The following is a 17574-nucleotide window of genomic DNA, read 5'->3' as shown; positions in this document are numbered from 1 at the left end:
TATCCATTAAGAAAATCTAACTTTAATAAAATATACTTAAATGCCTGCATTGGGTTCTGAACCCAGTGTCTCTTCTTATGGTGCAACGTTTTCTTTCCATTCTTTATTTAGTTACCCAGCCTTTTCCAACTTCCTTCATCCCGCCCTACCCACTACACGTAGTGATGGATGTTAGCTAGATTTATTAGCTGAATGATGGTCTTCTTGCAATATATACATATATGGAATCATTATGTTGTACATCTGAAACTAATACAATTTTAATGTTTTAAATTTGAGGACAAATAAAACCTAGTTTAACACATTGCATTATTATGCATTGTATTTTCTGAGCAGAAGCTCATAAAACCAGCTACTATATCCCAACAGGAAAATATTTTTATATGTTGGAATGTACTTTTCTTCTTTGTAGGACAGGGAAAAATAAGAACAGGGATTATATTTAAAACCTGCAGAATTTAATTGTTGGGAAAGCCCTTTCTAATGCATCTAAAGTTTTTTGAAAGTACATTTGCTATTTATTTGACTTTCTAAAAGGGTGTAGCCAGTTTACATACCCCAGGAAAGTATTTTGAACTTAAAGAATATCATCCAAAAAATCCTGGCATGGGAGATGAACTTTTCTTACTTTATAGAGGCGATAATCTCTCTGGAGGATACGGCAATATCACCACTTATTAGCTAAACCACACAACTCCTGAAAAATATGGCCCCTTCTTGAGTTATGGATTCAGCAGTGTCATTCATGAGTAAAAGCAGAATTCCACCTCAAGATGGTAAAGTCAAGGGATATTTTTATACTACTCCACTTCTATGCAACTCACCAAAAACAATAAAAAGAAACTTAAAATGAATTAACAAAAAATGACCACAACTTCAAGCCACATATGATGACAGATACTGGCCAACTATTTTATTTTTTAGAGGCTTTACTTTATTTTGTGGAAATACAGTCGATTGTGGTATTAATTTCTGCTGTACAGCAAAGTGATTCAGTTATATGTATATGTATATATATGTGTATTTCTTCTCACATTCCTTTCCATTATGTTTTCTTACAGGATATTGAACATAGTTCCCTGTGCTATAAAACAGGATCTTGTTTTCTACCCATTCTATATATAATAGTTTGCATCTGCTAATCCCAAACTCCCAGCCCATCCCTCCCCCAAGTGCCCTCCCCCCTTGGCAATCACGAGTCTGTTCTCTATGTCTGTGAGTCTGTTTCATAGATAGATTCATTTATCTCCAAGTTTAGGTTCCCACATAAATGATATCATATGGTATTTGCCTTTCTCTGTCTGACTTACCTCACTTAGCGTGATAATCTCTAGTCCGTGCATGTTGCTGCAAATGGCATTGTTTCATTCTTTTCTACGGCTAATATTCCACTGTATGTATGAACCACATCTTTTTCTGTGCATCTGTCAACAGACATTCAGGTCCCTTCCATGTCTTGGCTATTATCAGTAGTGCTACGATGAACATTGGGGTACATGTGCTTTTGAATTTATAGTTTTGTCTAAATATATGCCCAGGAATGGGATTGCTGGATCATCTGGCAACTCGATTTTTAGTTTTTTTGAGGAACCTCCGCATTGTTCTCCATAGTAGCTGCCTCAATTTACATTCTCACTAACAGTGTAGGAGGGTTTCCTATTCTCCACAGCCTTTCTCCACAGCATTTGTTATTTGTAGACTTTTCAATCGTGGCCATTCTGACTGGTGTGAAGTGGTTGTTGTTGAGTCACTCAGTCGTGTCTGACTCTGCAGCCACATGGACTGCAGCACACCAGGCTTCCCTGTCCCTCACCATCTCCCAGAGCTTACTCAAACTCATGTCCATTGAGTCAGTGATGCCATCCAACCATCTCATCCTCTGTCGTCTCCTTCTCCTCCACCTTCATTCTTTCCCAGCATCAGGGACTTTTCCAATGAGTCAGTTCTTTGCATCAGGTGGCCAAAGCTTCAGCATCAGTCCTTCTAATGAATATTCAGGATTGATTTCCATCAAGGTTGACTGGTTTGATCTCCTTGCAGTCCAAGGAACTCTAAAGAGTCTTCTCAACACCATAGTTCAGAAGCATCAATTCTTTGGCATTTAGCCTTCTTTGTGGTCCAATTCTCACATCCATACATGACTACTGGAAAAACCATAGCTTTGACCATGTGGACCTTTGTCAACAAAGTAATGTCTCTACTTTTTATACACTGCCTTGTGCTCATAACTTTTCTTCCAAGGAGCAATCATCTTTTAATCTCATGGTTGCAGTCACCATCTGCAGTGATTCTGGAGCCCAAGAAAATAGAGTCTGTCATTGTTTTCATTGTTTCCCCATCTATTTGCCAAGAAGTGATGTGACCGGATGCCATGATCTTAGCTTTTTGAAAGTTGAGTTTTAAGCCAGCTTTTTCACTCTCCTCTTTCACCTTCCTCAAGACACTCTTTAGTTCCTCTTCACTTTCTGCCATAAGGATGGTGTCATCTGCGTATCTCAGGTTATTGATATTTCTCCCAGCATTCTTGATTCCCGCTTGTGCTTCATCCAGCCCAGCATTTCACATGATGTACTCTGCATGTAAGTTAAATAAGTAGGGTGACAATATGCAGCCTTGACATATTCCTTCCCCGATTTGGAACCAGTCCATTGTTCCATGTCCAGTTCTAAGTGTTGCTTCTTGACCTGCATACAGATTTCTCAAGAGGCAGGTAAGATGCTCTGGTATGTCCATCTCTTTAAGAATTTTCTACCTTTTGTTGTGATCCACACAGTCAAAAGCTTTAGTGTAGTCAGTGAAGCAAAAGTAGATGTTTTTCTGGAACTCCCTTGCCTTTTCTATGATCCAACAATGTGAAGTGTACCTCATTATAATTTCGATTTGCATTTCTGTAGTAATTAATGACATTGAGCATCTTTTCTTGTGCCTGTTGGCCATCTGTTTTTCTTCTTTGGAGAAATGTCTATTAGGTCATTTTTCAATTGGGAGAAACCCATATTTCTGTCTTCCCCTTTCTTATGGCGTCTGATATAGTCTGCCTTGTAAATATTTGTAGTATTCATCTCCTCCCCACTAACCCTAGTGGTGAGGACCTTCTGAGGTCAAGAAGTCTATGTCACCTTTATGATCCTATGGTTCCCATCCTGTATACTTTGTGGATAGTAGATGTTGGATAGATATTTTTCTGAATGAAACTGCTGTGAATTGAACCAGAAAAGATAAACCCTTGTGTGAAAGGAGTAGAGAAAACTGCTCTTCATCCCTCTGATATGGACATTTCGACAGTCATCATTTGGTGTTAAAGAAATAGGCCTCTAATCATATCCCAGACACATAGTCTCTTTCCTAAATAACAAGAGATTTTCACTGAAACATAATTAGAGGAATTTAAAAATTTCAAGACCAGCCTCACATAGAAATTTGACTTGACTATCTCAAATAAGTTTCCATTAAAAAATGTCTGATGTGTATTGAATTTTACAAATCCTGGATATCAGTCATGCTATAATCTGAGTTAGACAATAAAATGTCTTCGGCTCTTGAAATATTGATCTAGAAATACTCAGATTTTCACGTTATATGTGACGGTAGCAGGAAAAATCCATTTAGTCTAGTCAGTTTTTTTTGATCAAGTATTTTGTTAACATACTAAATTGAGTAATCTTGAGTGCTTAAGTTGATCTTTCATTTTTGACAGGTAAGCATATCTGACTTCTTGAAGGGAACGAGGGATAAAATTAGTTCTGCTATCATTCACTTCTGAAGTCAATCTATAATAATATTGATGAATTATCCTAGTGTTTCCTCTGGCTTCCTGCCTTTTGGCCATTTCTACACTTAATTTCTGGCTTACTTGGTAGCACTCTGGAAAAGTGAAAAATACAGTTTGAGTCAGCCAATTTTGGTGCTTATGCTAAGTTCTAGTAGTCATTTAGTAGAGGATGCATTACTGACCCAATCTGTTCCAACAAGTATGTATAATTTACATTGCCTATGGTTTTATTCATCTATTGCCCTGGGATAGAAATTCAGAGTTGGCAATATTTTGCTTTCATGGTGCAGTCAGTAATTTAAAGCAATATGTGGTGACTTTTTGTTTTAGTGTCAATGCCCCAAGGGGTCTGTTATTAATTTAAGTTAAACTTTAAAAATAATTTTTCAGGGTTAATGATATCTACTTTTTTCCCTATTGTAGGCAGCTCATGGCCAGAGGGGACATACAGGCCCACAGGTACAGAGACCTTTTTTTATTTTTTATTTATTTTTTTATTTTCTAAACTTCCAGTGATAAACAATGTGTGTCCAGTCAAGGAGCCTGAATAAAGCCTTTGGAAAGTCTAAATTTATTTTGCTTTTTGATAATATTGGTTGTGGAATCAAATTTGGGAAAACTTTTAGGCTATAACTTAAAGAACTCAAATCTTTAGAGACAATTAAATATGGGCACTTTGATTAAAAAAACTCTAAATATTAAAGATAAGAAACAATACTTGGCCCAATTAGTATTAAATTTAACTTTGTTTGGATTTCAAATGCAAACTCTGGTAATTCCGGTTGTTTTCAGAAAAATAACCTACAAGTTTATGCCTAGCTGTACTGTGAGTGATTATAAGACATTCCAGATAGACAAAGACCAAGAATTTACTATCCACAGATGCTACACACACACACACCTTTCTTTCAAATTTTTGTTCAGTTAACCCTGAAACCTTATTCATAATTTGCATAAATGCCTTTTTAACCAAGAGAGTACAATAAAACCTTAATACAAATTGGATAATCCGAATGTTTTGTTCAAAAGTTGACCATGCCAGCTGTCATATCATGTCCCCTTTGTACATGTTGGTGATATATTATACATGAACTTACAATATTTATAAAAGAGCAGTGATTTAGAGTTTTACAAAATTGAAGAAGCACACATCCTCAGATTGAAAATATGATAAGGATAAATAATAAATCCATTCACAATCACATCATGGTAAAACTCCAGCACGTTAAGGAAACATCGCAAACACTACCAGAGAGAAAAAACATTTTTACCCATGAAAGGAATAACCAATTAGAATTGCAGCAGGCTTCTGCTCAACAATAATACTTGCCAAAAACAACAAAGTAGGGTTTTGCAAGTGCAGAAGAAAAATAACCTACAATTTTATACCTAGCTGTACTATGAGTGATTATAAAACATTTCCAGATAGACAAAGACTAAGAATTTACTATCCACAGACGCTACACACACACACACACACACACACACACACATACTTTTCAAGGTTAGATTGCGACAAAATGGATAGCAGATCCAAGAAAACAAAGAGCATGAAGCGAATGAGATGAGATTGGGGAAAGAAAGTGTTGAGAAATTTCCTCTTTATTATTTCTAGGAAAAGGCACCAGTGAGGGACAGTTAATCTCATTTAACTGTGTAACAACTGATACATAAATGTAGGCTATCCAGTTGTCTAAATTAAATATTTTAATCTTATTTGAAATTTTTATCTGTGACACAGTTCAAAGGCAATGTGAAGGGAATGCTCAACTTTTGATCCCTAGATATTTAAGTATTTGAATAGAAATATAATGTAGTATTCGAATATAAATATAATGTAAGATAAATGCATGGAGATCTTTTAAGAAAATGCGGAGTAAATTGTGAGTTTTTTTTAGTTCAACACCCAAGTTTGGTACAGTATATAACCAGTGTTACAGGCAAGTTTGGTACAGTATATAACCAGTGTTACAGGCAAGTTTGGTACAGTATATAACCAGTGTTACAGGCAAGCTTGGTACAGTATATAATCAGTGTTACAGGCAAGCTTGGTACAGTATATAACCAGTGTTACAGGCAAGTTCGGTACAGTATATAACCAGTGTTACAGGCAAGCTTGGTACAGTATATAATCAGTGTTACAGGCAAGCTTGGTACAGTATATAACCAGTGTTACAGGCAAGTTCGGTACAGTATATAACCAGTGTTACAGGCAAGTTTGGTACAGTATATAACCAGTGTTACAGGAAAGTTTGGTACAGTATATAACCAGTTACAGGCAAAGAAGGGAGTGTGTGTTTGTGTGTGCATATATGCACACACGCATGAGGTGTTTGAGGAATGAAAGTAACTACACCAACATATTAAGCTGCGGTTATCTCCCCTTGATGAGATTATAGAAGATTTTTGTTTCCCTTCTTGTATTTACATTTATTTTTCAAAGATCCTGCATTGCCATTATGGTTGAAAAAGTATTTAGAAACTTGCACATAAAGAAGACAAAGTTTCTCAGAAAATAATGTTAACAGTTTGATTCTCCCTCCCCACAGGGGAAACCAGGCATCCCAGGTCCAGATGGACTTGCAGGGTCACTGGGGCTTAAGGGCCCTCAGGTATGTAACAAGACTAATCAGGCTACGAGAACAGAAGGAAGAATCTGAACCCTTATAGAATACAACCTCCTTGAAAAAGTACAGATGTTTCAAGTTTTCAGAGTAATGAAGTAATGAAGCAATACAGTCTTGACTTGTATAGCGTTTGTACATGTTGGTGATATATATGAACTTACAATATTTATAAAGAGTTTTTCCCGGTCAGGAGGTGAAAAGGAAATGAACTCTGGGCAGCAGTCTCTGTATAATGGACCAGGCTGACTAGTGAATCCTAGGGAGACCTTGAGCCAAAGAAAATGCTGGGCCTCAAAACTGGGAATTTTGCTCAATTTAGCTATGTATCTGGATGCCTGTAATGTAGAAAAGTTGGCTCTACCCTAGCAAAGAATAGAACTGAGGTCTTCAGTGGGGGTGATGTATAGTCATCTTTCTAGCTCACTTCTCTAGGGAGCTGCCTCAAGCACTTTTTCCTTTGCAAAGAACAAGCCATGGTTGGCTCTTAACACTGGTTACATGAGGGGTAAGGAAACATGCCAGAAAGCAAAATGTAGCCTAAAGCAATCATGAGAAGGGAAGGGAAGTCCTCAGAAATGCTGAACAAAGTTCAGGAATAAGAAAGTTAAAATATTTTTTTTCTCTCTAAACTTTTACTTTTGAAATCTTGAGAAGTAAATTTAATCTTTGGCAAATACAGGACAGCAATGATCCTGCAGCTTTTCAAGGTTGTAATCTATGTAGCTAAAAAAATTTTAAAAGGAAGTAACTTTTATATGTTGTCAGCTTACTGCATGGAAGTTGGGCAATGTATCCTTAAACATCAGAGGAGAAAGTTAATCCACATTTCAGAGCAGTAAACAGTCTACCCCTTAGACCTCTTATTGCTTTCTAGCTTTTGTTTGTCTTACTTGGCAGCTGAGAAATGTTCACTTTCCTTACCTTCAAGTGAGAAATATTTGCCACTGGGATTGTAGGGAATCATTTTAATAGATTGGCTGGCTTTATTTCATGCTAAACAAGTAATACTACATCTCCGCATCCATTTTATAGGCAGTTGCTTTTTTATGACATAATTTAAAATGAGACGCAAAAGCCAAACACGGTATGAAGATTTCTCTGCATAACATACGGAATCCAAAATTAATAGAAAACGTAATACTCCAGATGTGCGGTTATCTAAATCTTGTCTTACAGTGTGCCAAGTCTTATTTATGACGAATCTTTAGTGTGGTTATTAAATAGAAAATCCACTTAATTATTCCAGTTTCAGATTTACATAAGTAAAAATCACTTTTAAAGTAACAGATACATGAATTTTGGTACAAAGATCCTTTAGACTAATTATAAGGCAATACTGGAAAATTGAGCTGTTCAGTGTTTCTTCACTTTGACTGAAAATGCCCAGCCATTTAGACACTAGATTGGATCCTTATGCCTTGGAGAGAAGGAGAACTCGACCGAATCAAGACAGAACCAAAGGCATGAATGGAGTTTTCTTTTCAATTTCTGTCCACATTACTGACTTAGCATTTCCATTCTTAATATCTAAGTTAATGTTCTCTTTCTGGGAGAAAATAATGCTGATTCTCTATATGTAGGGCCCAAGAGGAGAAGCTGGAATGAAAGGAGAAAAAGGGAGTCTGGGAAGTAAAGGTCCCCAGGTATGTAATGAGAGACAGTGACTGCACCTGGCTCTGATCGGGGCTTGCATGTGGATGGCCTTGTGGTTGCCTCTCCTCAGATGGAGTTATCTACTGCCTGTGAACCAGTAAAGTGTATGAGGTTTGACCTTGGCGCTCAATATGGTGGCCACATCATGTTCTGGTCACTGCCTTGCAGAGAGGGTGTCATTACGTCAGACACAGAGGCGAAAGATAACAGCTCAGCCATTACTGTGACCTTAAGAAATCCTTCTTTGTGTAAATCAGGTCACATGAGTCACTAATCCCAGTCTTCAGGGGCTTACCCTTGCACTCAGAATACAAGCTACTTCAGTGGTCCTCAGCTAACCACACATAAGAATCTCCTGGGAGGACTGTAAAACACCCTCTCCAGACCACTTAAATCCAAATTCTCCTCTGGTGGTTCTAACATATACACCCAGTATTGGAAGTGACTGTCCAACATCAACACTTCTTCACCTTCAAGACAGTGAACAAACATGAAGAACTTAAATTGCAGATTCTGCTTGAGCACGTGTGAGATGGGGCTTGAGATGCTACATTTCCAACAAGCTCCTAGGTGATGCCAGTGCTGCTGGCCCCTAGACCACACTTTGAGTAGTAAGTCTCCTACCTGCTATCATAGACTATATTTTCTTAGCTTAGCCATTTCTGAAATGGGCAAATTTAATCCATTGTATCCTACTGTGGGCAAGAATCCCTTAGAAGAAATGGAGTAGCCATCATAGTCAACAATGGAGTCTGAGATGCAGTTCAGTTCAGTTCAGTTCAGTCGCTCAGTCGTGTCCGACTCTTTGCAACCCCATGAATCGCAGCATGCCAGGCCTCCCTGTCCATCACCAACTCCCAGAGTTCACTCAGACTCGCATCCATCGAGTCAGTGATGCCATCCAGCCATCTCATCCTCTGTCATCCCCTTCTCCTCCTGCCCCCAATCCCTCCCAACATCAAAGTCTTTTCCAATGAGTCAACTCTTCGCATGAGGTGGCCAAAGTACTGGAGTTTCAGCTTTAGCATCATTCCTTCCAAAGAAATCCCAGGGCTGATCTCCTTCAGAATGCAGTACTTGGATGCAATCTCAAAAATGACAGAATGATCTCTGTTCCTTTCCAAAGCAAAACATTCAACATCACAGTGATCCAAGTCTATTTCCCAACCACCAATGCCCAAGAAGCTGAAGCTGAATGGTTGTGTGGAGATCTGCAAGACCTTCCAGAACTAACCCCCCAAAAGATGTTCTTTTCATCATAGAGGGCTGGAATGCAAAAGTAGGAAGTCAAGAGATACCTGGAGTAACAGGCAACCTTGGCCTTGGAGTACAGAATGAAGCAGAGCAAAGGCTAACAGAGTTTTGCCAAGAAAACGCACCAGTCATAGCAAACACCCTCTTCCAACAACACAAGAGACAACTCTACACATCAACATCACCAAATACTAAGTACCAAAATCAGACGAATTATATTCTTTCCAGCCAAAGATGGAGAAGCTCTATACAGTCAGCAAAAACAAGACCAGGAACTGACTGTGGCTCAGATCATGAATTCCATGTTGCAAATTCACACTTAAATTGAAGAAAGTAGGGAAAACCACTAGGCCATTCAGTATGACCTAAGTCAAACCCCTTAGGATTATACAGTGGAAGTGATGAGTAGATTCAAGGGATTAGATCTGATAGCCAGTGTGCCTGAAGAGCTATGGAAGGAGGTTCATAACACTGTTTAGGAGGCAGTGATCAAAACCATCCCCAAGAAGAAGAAATGCAAAAAGTCAAAATGGTTGTCTGAGGAGGGCTTACAAATAGCTGAGAAAAGAAGACAAGTGAAAGGCAAAGGCAAAAAGGAAAGATACATCTATTTGAATGCAGAGTTCCAAAGAATAGCAAGGAGAGATAAGAAAGCCTTCCTGTGATCAATGCAAAGAAATAGAGGAAAACAACAGAATGGGAAAGACTAGAGATGGCTTCAAGAAAATTAGAGATACCAAGGGAACATTTCATGCAAAGATGGGCTCAATAAAGGACAGAAACAGAATGGACCTAACAGAAGCAAAAGATATTAAGAAGAGGTGGCAAGAATACACAAGAAAATTATACAAAAAAGATCTTCATGACCCAGATAACCATGATGGTGTGATCACTCACCTAAAGCCAGACATCCTGCAATGTGAAGTCAAGTGGGCCTTAGAAAGCATCACTATGAACAAAGCTAGTGGAGGTGATGGAATTCCAGTTGAGCTGTTTCAAATCCTGAAAGATGATGCTGTGAAAGTGCTGCACTCAATATGCCAGCAAATTTGGAAAACTCAGCAGTGGCCACAGGACTGGAAAAGGTCAGTTTTCATTCCAATCCCAAAGAAAGACATTGTCAAAGAATGTTCAAACTACCACACGATTGTGCTGATCTCACATACTAGCAAAGTAATCTTCAAAATTCTCCAAGTGAGACTTCAACAGTGTGCGAACTGAGAATTTCCAGATGTTCAAGCTGGATTTAGAAAAGGCAGCAGAACCAGAGATCAAATTGCTAGCATCCATTGGATCATAGATAAAGCAAGAGAGTTCCAGAAAAACATCTACTTCTGCTTCATTGATTACATTAATTCCTTTGACTGTGTGTATCACAAAAGACTGGAAAATTCTTCAAGAGATGGGAATACCAGACCACCTTACCTGCCTCCTGAGAAATCTATAGGTCAAGAAGCAACAATTAGAACCAGACATGGAAATATAGACTGGTTCCAAGTTGGGGAAGGAGTACATCAAGGCTGTATATTGTCACTCTGCTTATTTAACTTATATACAGAGTACATCATGTGAAATTCTGGGCTGGATGTAGCACAAACTGGAATCAAGATTGCCAGAAGAAATATCAATAACCTCAGATATGCAGATGACACCACCTTTATGGCAGAAAGCGAAAAGGAAGTAAAGAGCGACTTGATGAACATGAAAGAGGAGAGTGAAAAAGTGGGCTTAAAATTCAGCATTCAGAAAACTGAGATCATGGCATCCGGTCCCATCACTTCATGGCAGATAAATGGGGAAACAATGGAAACAGTGACAGACTTTATTTTCTTGGGCTCTAAAATCACTGCAGATGGTGACTGCAGCCATGAAATTAAAAGACACTTGCTTCTTGGAAGAAAAGCTATGACCAACCTAGATAGCATATTAAAAAGCAGAGACATTACTTTGCTGACAAAGGTCCATATAGTCAAAACTATGGTTTTTCCAGTATTTATGTATGGATGTGAGAGTTGGACTATAAAGAAGGCTGAGCACAGAAGAATTGATGCTTTTGAACTGTGGTGTTGGAGAAGACTCTTGAGAGTCCCTTGGGCTGCAAGGAGATCCAACCAGTCCGTCCTAAAGGAAATCAACCCTAAATATTCATTGGAAGCACTGAAGCTGAAGCTGAAACTCCAATACCTTGGCCACCTGATGGGAAGAACTGACTCATTGGAAAAGACCCTGATTCTGGGAAAGACTGAAGCCAGGAGGAGAAGGGGATGACAGAGGATGAGATGTTTGGCTGGCATCACTGACTTGATGGACATGAGTTTGAGCAAGCTTCAGGAGTTGGTGATGGACAGGGAAGCCTGGCGTGCTGCAGTCCATGGGGCTGCAAAAAGCTGGACATGACTGAGCGACTGAACTGAACCGGACTAGCTCTTTGTCTTTCCTTCTAAATTGTAAGCTCTGGGAGAGCTAGGACTTTGTCCCAGAGCCCAGGATAACAGTGCTGCCACACAACAGAATCAATGCATATTTGTATAATGAATCGATTATTAAATGAATGAATGATTCTCAGTGGGGACTTGTGCTCAGGGCTCACATGAGGATAAAGTAAATCCATTACTTCGTGTCCATTAGTTAAACTGGGCAGTGGCCCAACATTTAAGTGGATATGTTCATCTTCGAAAATTTTAAGGACCTCTTTGCGTGAATGTGTATCTAATGACACAATATTTAAAAGCATATTAATTACTGTTCATAATGATATTGTTCCTAATTTTGATGAATGTGCCCCTTCGAAAAGCATGAAAACCTTAAAATTTCATGTAGAACGAAACTAATGAAAAGTAACTGCTTTGCATTCACATCCTTGAATCTAAAAAAGCTTGCTGGCACCACAAATTGGAATTTTAAAATAACAGTACATGCCAAAGGAAATATATATATGCGACAATTATATCATCTGTTTGTGTGAAATATTGAGGTGTAGATTGGTTGAAATCCAGAGCTTGATAATTCCCTTGCTCTAGAATCCAGAATTTTATCCAAGTGGCTATTACTCAAATAAGGTATTTCATTTGCCATGTAGCATACTTCTACTGGGTGCCCCTTAACCTCGCCTTGGCAGGATTGGTCCTATCATAAATCATCCAGCCTCTTGGCATTGCCAGTTAGTCAAAAGGCACCGCCTCCCTCTAGCTGAGCTCTCCTGTTTATCTGCCTGGAAAGTATGGCTCCTTTCTTTCTTTGCTTTTCTTAAAACACCCTTGTCAACACGGTGAAAATACCATTTCAAAATGTATAGAATTTTCTATGCTCAGGATGTGATGAACTGGATCTCAAAATTATTGCTTTCAGAGGAGAACCATGGGAGACAAACAATCCAAGAACAAGAGAAAGTTATTCTTTATTGGCTTTATAAATCCGCCGACACAGGCCTCACAATGTTTCACAGCACAAGGACCAGCGTCTCAAATGGAAGTAGATGAGTGTTTCCTAACTGCAGTCTTTTGAAGTTTTTCTTAGGATGTACAGTTAGAAAAAGGGATGTGATTTTTGTTGATGGTGTCCTGCAGACTTAATTTATGCACTGTTGAAGCATTCTGCATAAATCAAACGTGCTAATGCAGTCAGGAATATGTGATAAAAGAAATACAGTCCATCGCATAACGAAAAAGAAGAAAGAACTTTGAAAGGAATGGCATATTCTTTTGTACCTTCCTTTGTTCCCTTCTTGTTTGGTTTACTTTTAAGCCCTTTGCTAATGTAAACAATGCCTAGAAAAGAAATGGAAAATAGATGCAAAATACTAATTCCAGTTAGAACTGGCACTATTCCTTGAATACTTAGCCTTATTAGCGAGATAATCACTAGCATCATATGAAATATCAAGGAAGGTTGAGGTTATCCAGTGCCAATTTGGAATACAAAACATAATTTCTACTGTAGCTTTTACAAAGCCTAGCATAGTAGTCAAGGGCACAGAGTCCGGAGCCAAGCTGCCTGGGTTAGATTGCCAGATTCATACCTTCTTAGCTGTGTGGCCTTGGGTAATTTATTTAACCTCTCTGTGCCTCAACTTTCCCAGATGCAAAATGAGAATAGTAATAATATCTATTATAATTATATACTGATAATAGTTATAATACCACATTGGATTATTGTGAAAGTTAAATGGTTTAATATATATAGGAATTTAGAATGATGCCTGCATTACAATAAGCATCATATAAATGTTTATTACTACCATATTGTATCAACATTACCTAACAGGTACATTCTATACCCAAGGCACGCTAATGCCCATCCAAGGAAGGCCAGAATAGTAGTATCTCTATGGCAATACATAATCTGTCTCGCAATGGTTGAATTTCATCAGTCTGTGTAATCTAGGTCGGATCATCGACCATTTCGTTCACTCACTTGACGAACAAGCACTGATATACTCTTCCCGTGGGTCAGGCCCGATAGTGAAATAAAGGCTGAGATAGACACAGACCCTAGCCCCAGATGCTCCCAATCTCATATAGGAAACTCGTGCAAACACATCGCTGGGAGGTGACATGCTGAACGTTAAAATAGAACTATACCCAGGGGATAGAGCGGTGGGAGAGAGAGTGGAGTTAAAGGAGGAGGACAGTGGCTTAGCTTTTATAGGATAAGGAGGTGTTTTCCAGGAGACCAAGGGAGAGATAGGCATGGGAAAGGAACCGTGTTGTACAAAGAGAGGTCAAGGTGAATCTGGGAAGCCATAAATGGTTCGATGTGGATGGCGTGTGGGGTATACCAAGAAGGATCAGAATACCAAGAGTGTAGGGTATACCAAGAAAGACCAGCAGTTGAGCACAGGGGCCGTCTCCTAGACTAGAACTGTCCAGGTCAGCATCTTCTTAGGTGTCTCAGCGTGTGTTCTTGCATTAACCCTCCCCTTGCTGCTCTCTTGATTTTCATTTTCTCAGACTTAGCTCATATCTGGCTCTTCCAGAAGCTGAGAATTTTATCTCCTTGAGGTATTCCATCCCGGCCTGATATCTGCTGGTTGTGAGTGTAGAAAGAATTTTACCCCCATAAAAATAGTGAGACGGATTTCTTTTCAGTGTGGAAAGGACCCACGCCTTCTGCCCCTGCCCTGTCATAGCCTATCCAAAGTCAACATGTTCTTGGCAGCGTCCCAGCCATTTATCCCAAACTCCTAGTGCAACCCTCTCTGATAAGATGCTACCTAAGACATTAAGAAAAGAAAAAACAACATTTAAGCTCTAAGCATCTCCTTTCTATCCTCACTTAAGCAGTTGTGATTGCCAAGGACTCTGTGTCAGAGTTGGAGGTTAGATCTCTCTAACCTGTTAGATCACCCATGTTGGAGGTTAGATCTGCCCCAGCCTCCTGCATCAAGTTTGGAGATTCACGTTTTTAAAACTCCAATCTCAGATGGTACATGTACGGTCAGAGTTTTGAAATCCTATCTGAAACATGGGCCTCAGAGTGGCTGGGAGTTCAGTCTCTAGAGACAGAATTGAGTTCAGTTCCCATATCATCCTCTTATTAACTGAGTGATTTGGGGTTAAATGCTTTGAGAATCTGTTTTTAACTGGCAAAATGGTGTTAGAAACATGTATCTCATTGTACTGTTGTAAGGATTGAATACGTCTATATATAAATATCCTGAAGGGAATGGCTACCCACTCCAGTATTCTTGCCTAGAGAATTCCATGGACAGAAGAGCCTGGAGGGGTACAGTCCATGGAGCCGCAAAGAATATATACATCTCAGTACAATGCCTTGCCCAAAATAAATGCTCAATAAAAGTCCAACATTACAGCAAAGCCAATGGAGATTTGACCTCTAACCAATGTCCTTTCCTTTTCAGTTCAGTTTAGTTCGCTCAGTCATGTCCAACTCTTTGCGACCCCGTGGACTTCAACACGCCAAACTTCCCTGTCCATCACCAACTCTCAGAGCTTGGTCCAACTCATGTCCAGTAGGGCTGATGCTCTGGGCACCTCTTTATTCTCCACAGCTGCTCTTCATCTCAGATCAAGTCAGTTTTTTGACTCGATATCTTGGGAGTCACAGGGAATTTTCCTTCTTTCCTTTAGAAACATATCCCTTTTACAATCAGCAGTATTTGAGTGGGTGATATATCTGGGTAGCAATCCACTGAAGCTTGAGCCTCACTCAAACAGTCACAGACCCCAGTGTGTGTGATCCGGCCCAGGAAATAGCATCAGGTTTTCTGATGTTCTGATTTCAAATCTGTCCATTTCCACCCGTCCATCCATCCATCCAAGAAATCTTTTACTTTGGAAGACTTTCAAACAGGATAATCTCCCATTGTGCTTGTGTGTGCTTGTAGGGACTATACATGAGTAGCTCTGAGAAGCCTGCTTTGTCTCAAAGAGCTCTTCATGTCTAGGGGAAACACACAAAAAATGGGCTCTTAAATAAGACTTCCAATATATCCCTATTGTCAAGGAAAAATAAAAATTCTACTTAAGAAGTATGTTTCATGTACATGTGAAATACATACAAATTTCACATGGAAAACCAACAAGTTAAACACACTATTTCATCCCTCTTGGGGACCATTCTTGGATAAAGTGGATGGATAGATAGAGCCATGGATGGGTGGGCCGATTGGTTCTACGTACAATACTAAGTTCCAGAAATACAAAGTCAATAAGGCATGTCCCTTCCTTCAAGGAGTGTCCAGGCTGGCATCTAGTGGATGAGTGAAATAAATGAACAGCTACATACAGAGCAGAGGAATCTGTGGGACAATTATGCGGTCCAATTCATCCAGGGGATTCAGATCTTCCTGAAAAAGTGATGCTGAAAGTAAGATTTTTCAGGAAAGGGAGATTGTACCTCTCTCTAGACAGAAAATGGAACAGCTAAAGTAGCAACTTGCCCAAGTGTGGAGCCATAAGACAACAGGGAGAGGTTGAGAACTTCACGTGGTTTGAGGAGCGTGACCCTAGAGTGACTGATGAACGCACAGGCGTGCAATAGCCACATTTGGAGGAATTTCACGTGTCAATAAAGACCTTCAGCGTTACTGTGAAACCTGCTTAGAATTCAGAATTTCAGACAAAGCGAGAGCGTCGTCAGCCTGACATTTTAAGTCAAAAGGGAGAAAGAGAGGAGAATGGATTAGAGCGAGGCCAGGCTACATTTAGGGAAGCTGGGAATTGGGGCGAGCATTCAAGAAGAACCTGAAAGTAGGTGATGGCCTTGGGAACGGAAGCGAGATGGGCAGAGAGGAAATGGAATCTGTAGCACTTGTGGCTGAATGGCTTTGAAAGATGGTCTGGAGGGAGGCGTCTAGGATGGTTCTTAGGTTTCTGACCTGGGTTTCAAGGGAAGTCAGGGTGGCACCGTCCCTTATGAAAAGGACTGAGCGTGACTGGTGGTGAATATAACTATCTCTGGTGATCAATTTTTATGAAATACCCAATTGTTTAGTTGCTGAGTTGTTCCCAACTCTTTGCAACCCCACGGACTGCAGCCCACCAGGAAACACCCATCCATGGGATTTTCCAGGCGAGAATACTGGATTGCCATTTCCTTCTTCAGAAATACCCAATAGGCATCTTACTAGATGAATCTGCTGGTCAGTTGAGTGGTTTCGACCAGAATCGTATATTTAGGATCATTTTGTGGAAGTGGTATGTGAATCTATGGGGCTGTCACTCAGGAATAGCAGATGAAGTAAAAATAAATAAGGTCAGAGGAGCCCTGGGTACATGGAGATTTATGAGGCCAATAGAAAGGGAGTCTTCAGTGGTTACTGAGAAGGAACCAGAGAGGAGACAGGAGAACCATGGTAACTGGGTGTTACAAAAGTTAATGGAAAAGCTTCGAAGAACACAGTATTAAATTCGAGTAAGATAACATTATAAAGTCAACTGGATTGAACACACAGATCATGGGAACTCCATGCAGCGATGGAAGTAAAAGTTAAGAGGGAAAGGAAAAAGAGCCACAGAGGGTGAGGAAACTGAGACTCTCCCTGTTTGGGGTTGTAGGAAAATTATTATTGTCTTCCCTAGAAATGAATTCGTTGTTCAGCAGTCTTTCCTATTAGGAAATTTTTTATGTCCATCTTATCAAATTTTTAATTTTTTAAAAGATGAAAAGTTAATGTTAAAGTCCGTTATACACATCTGTGTCTTTTTTCCTGTCTTGCATACAGGGTCGTCATTGCCATCTTCCTAAATTCCATATATATGTGTTAGTATACTGTATTGGTGCTTTTCTTTCTGGCTTACTTCACTC

General features: G+C 39.5%; 1 protein-coding gene across 1 annotated transcript in view; it reads left to right on the top strand.

Moving 5' to 3' along the window:
* Positions 1–17574, top strand: part of COL6A6 (collagen type VI alpha 6 chain) — a 174179-nt gene that overhangs the window by 107496 nt on the left and 49109 nt on the right. The window contains exons 22-24 of the mRNA XM_005675709.3: positions 4196–4231; positions 6322–6384; positions 7980–8042. Coding sequence (XP_005675766.2) covers positions 4196–4231; positions 6322–6384; positions 7980–8042 — 162 coding nt within the window. The remainder of the gene's footprint in view (positions 1–4195; positions 4232–6321; positions 6385–7979; positions 8043–17574) is intronic.

This window comes from Capra hircus, chromosome 1 (genome assembly GCF_001704415.2).
Source record: "Capra hircus breed San Clemente chromosome 1, ASM170441v1, whole genome shotgun sequence".
In the NCBI taxonomy this organism is placed as follows: domain Eukaryota; kingdom Metazoa; phylum Chordata; class Mammalia; order Artiodactyla; family Bovidae; genus Capra; species Capra hircus.
This window is presented reverse-complemented; position numbering and strand designations above follow the sequence as displayed.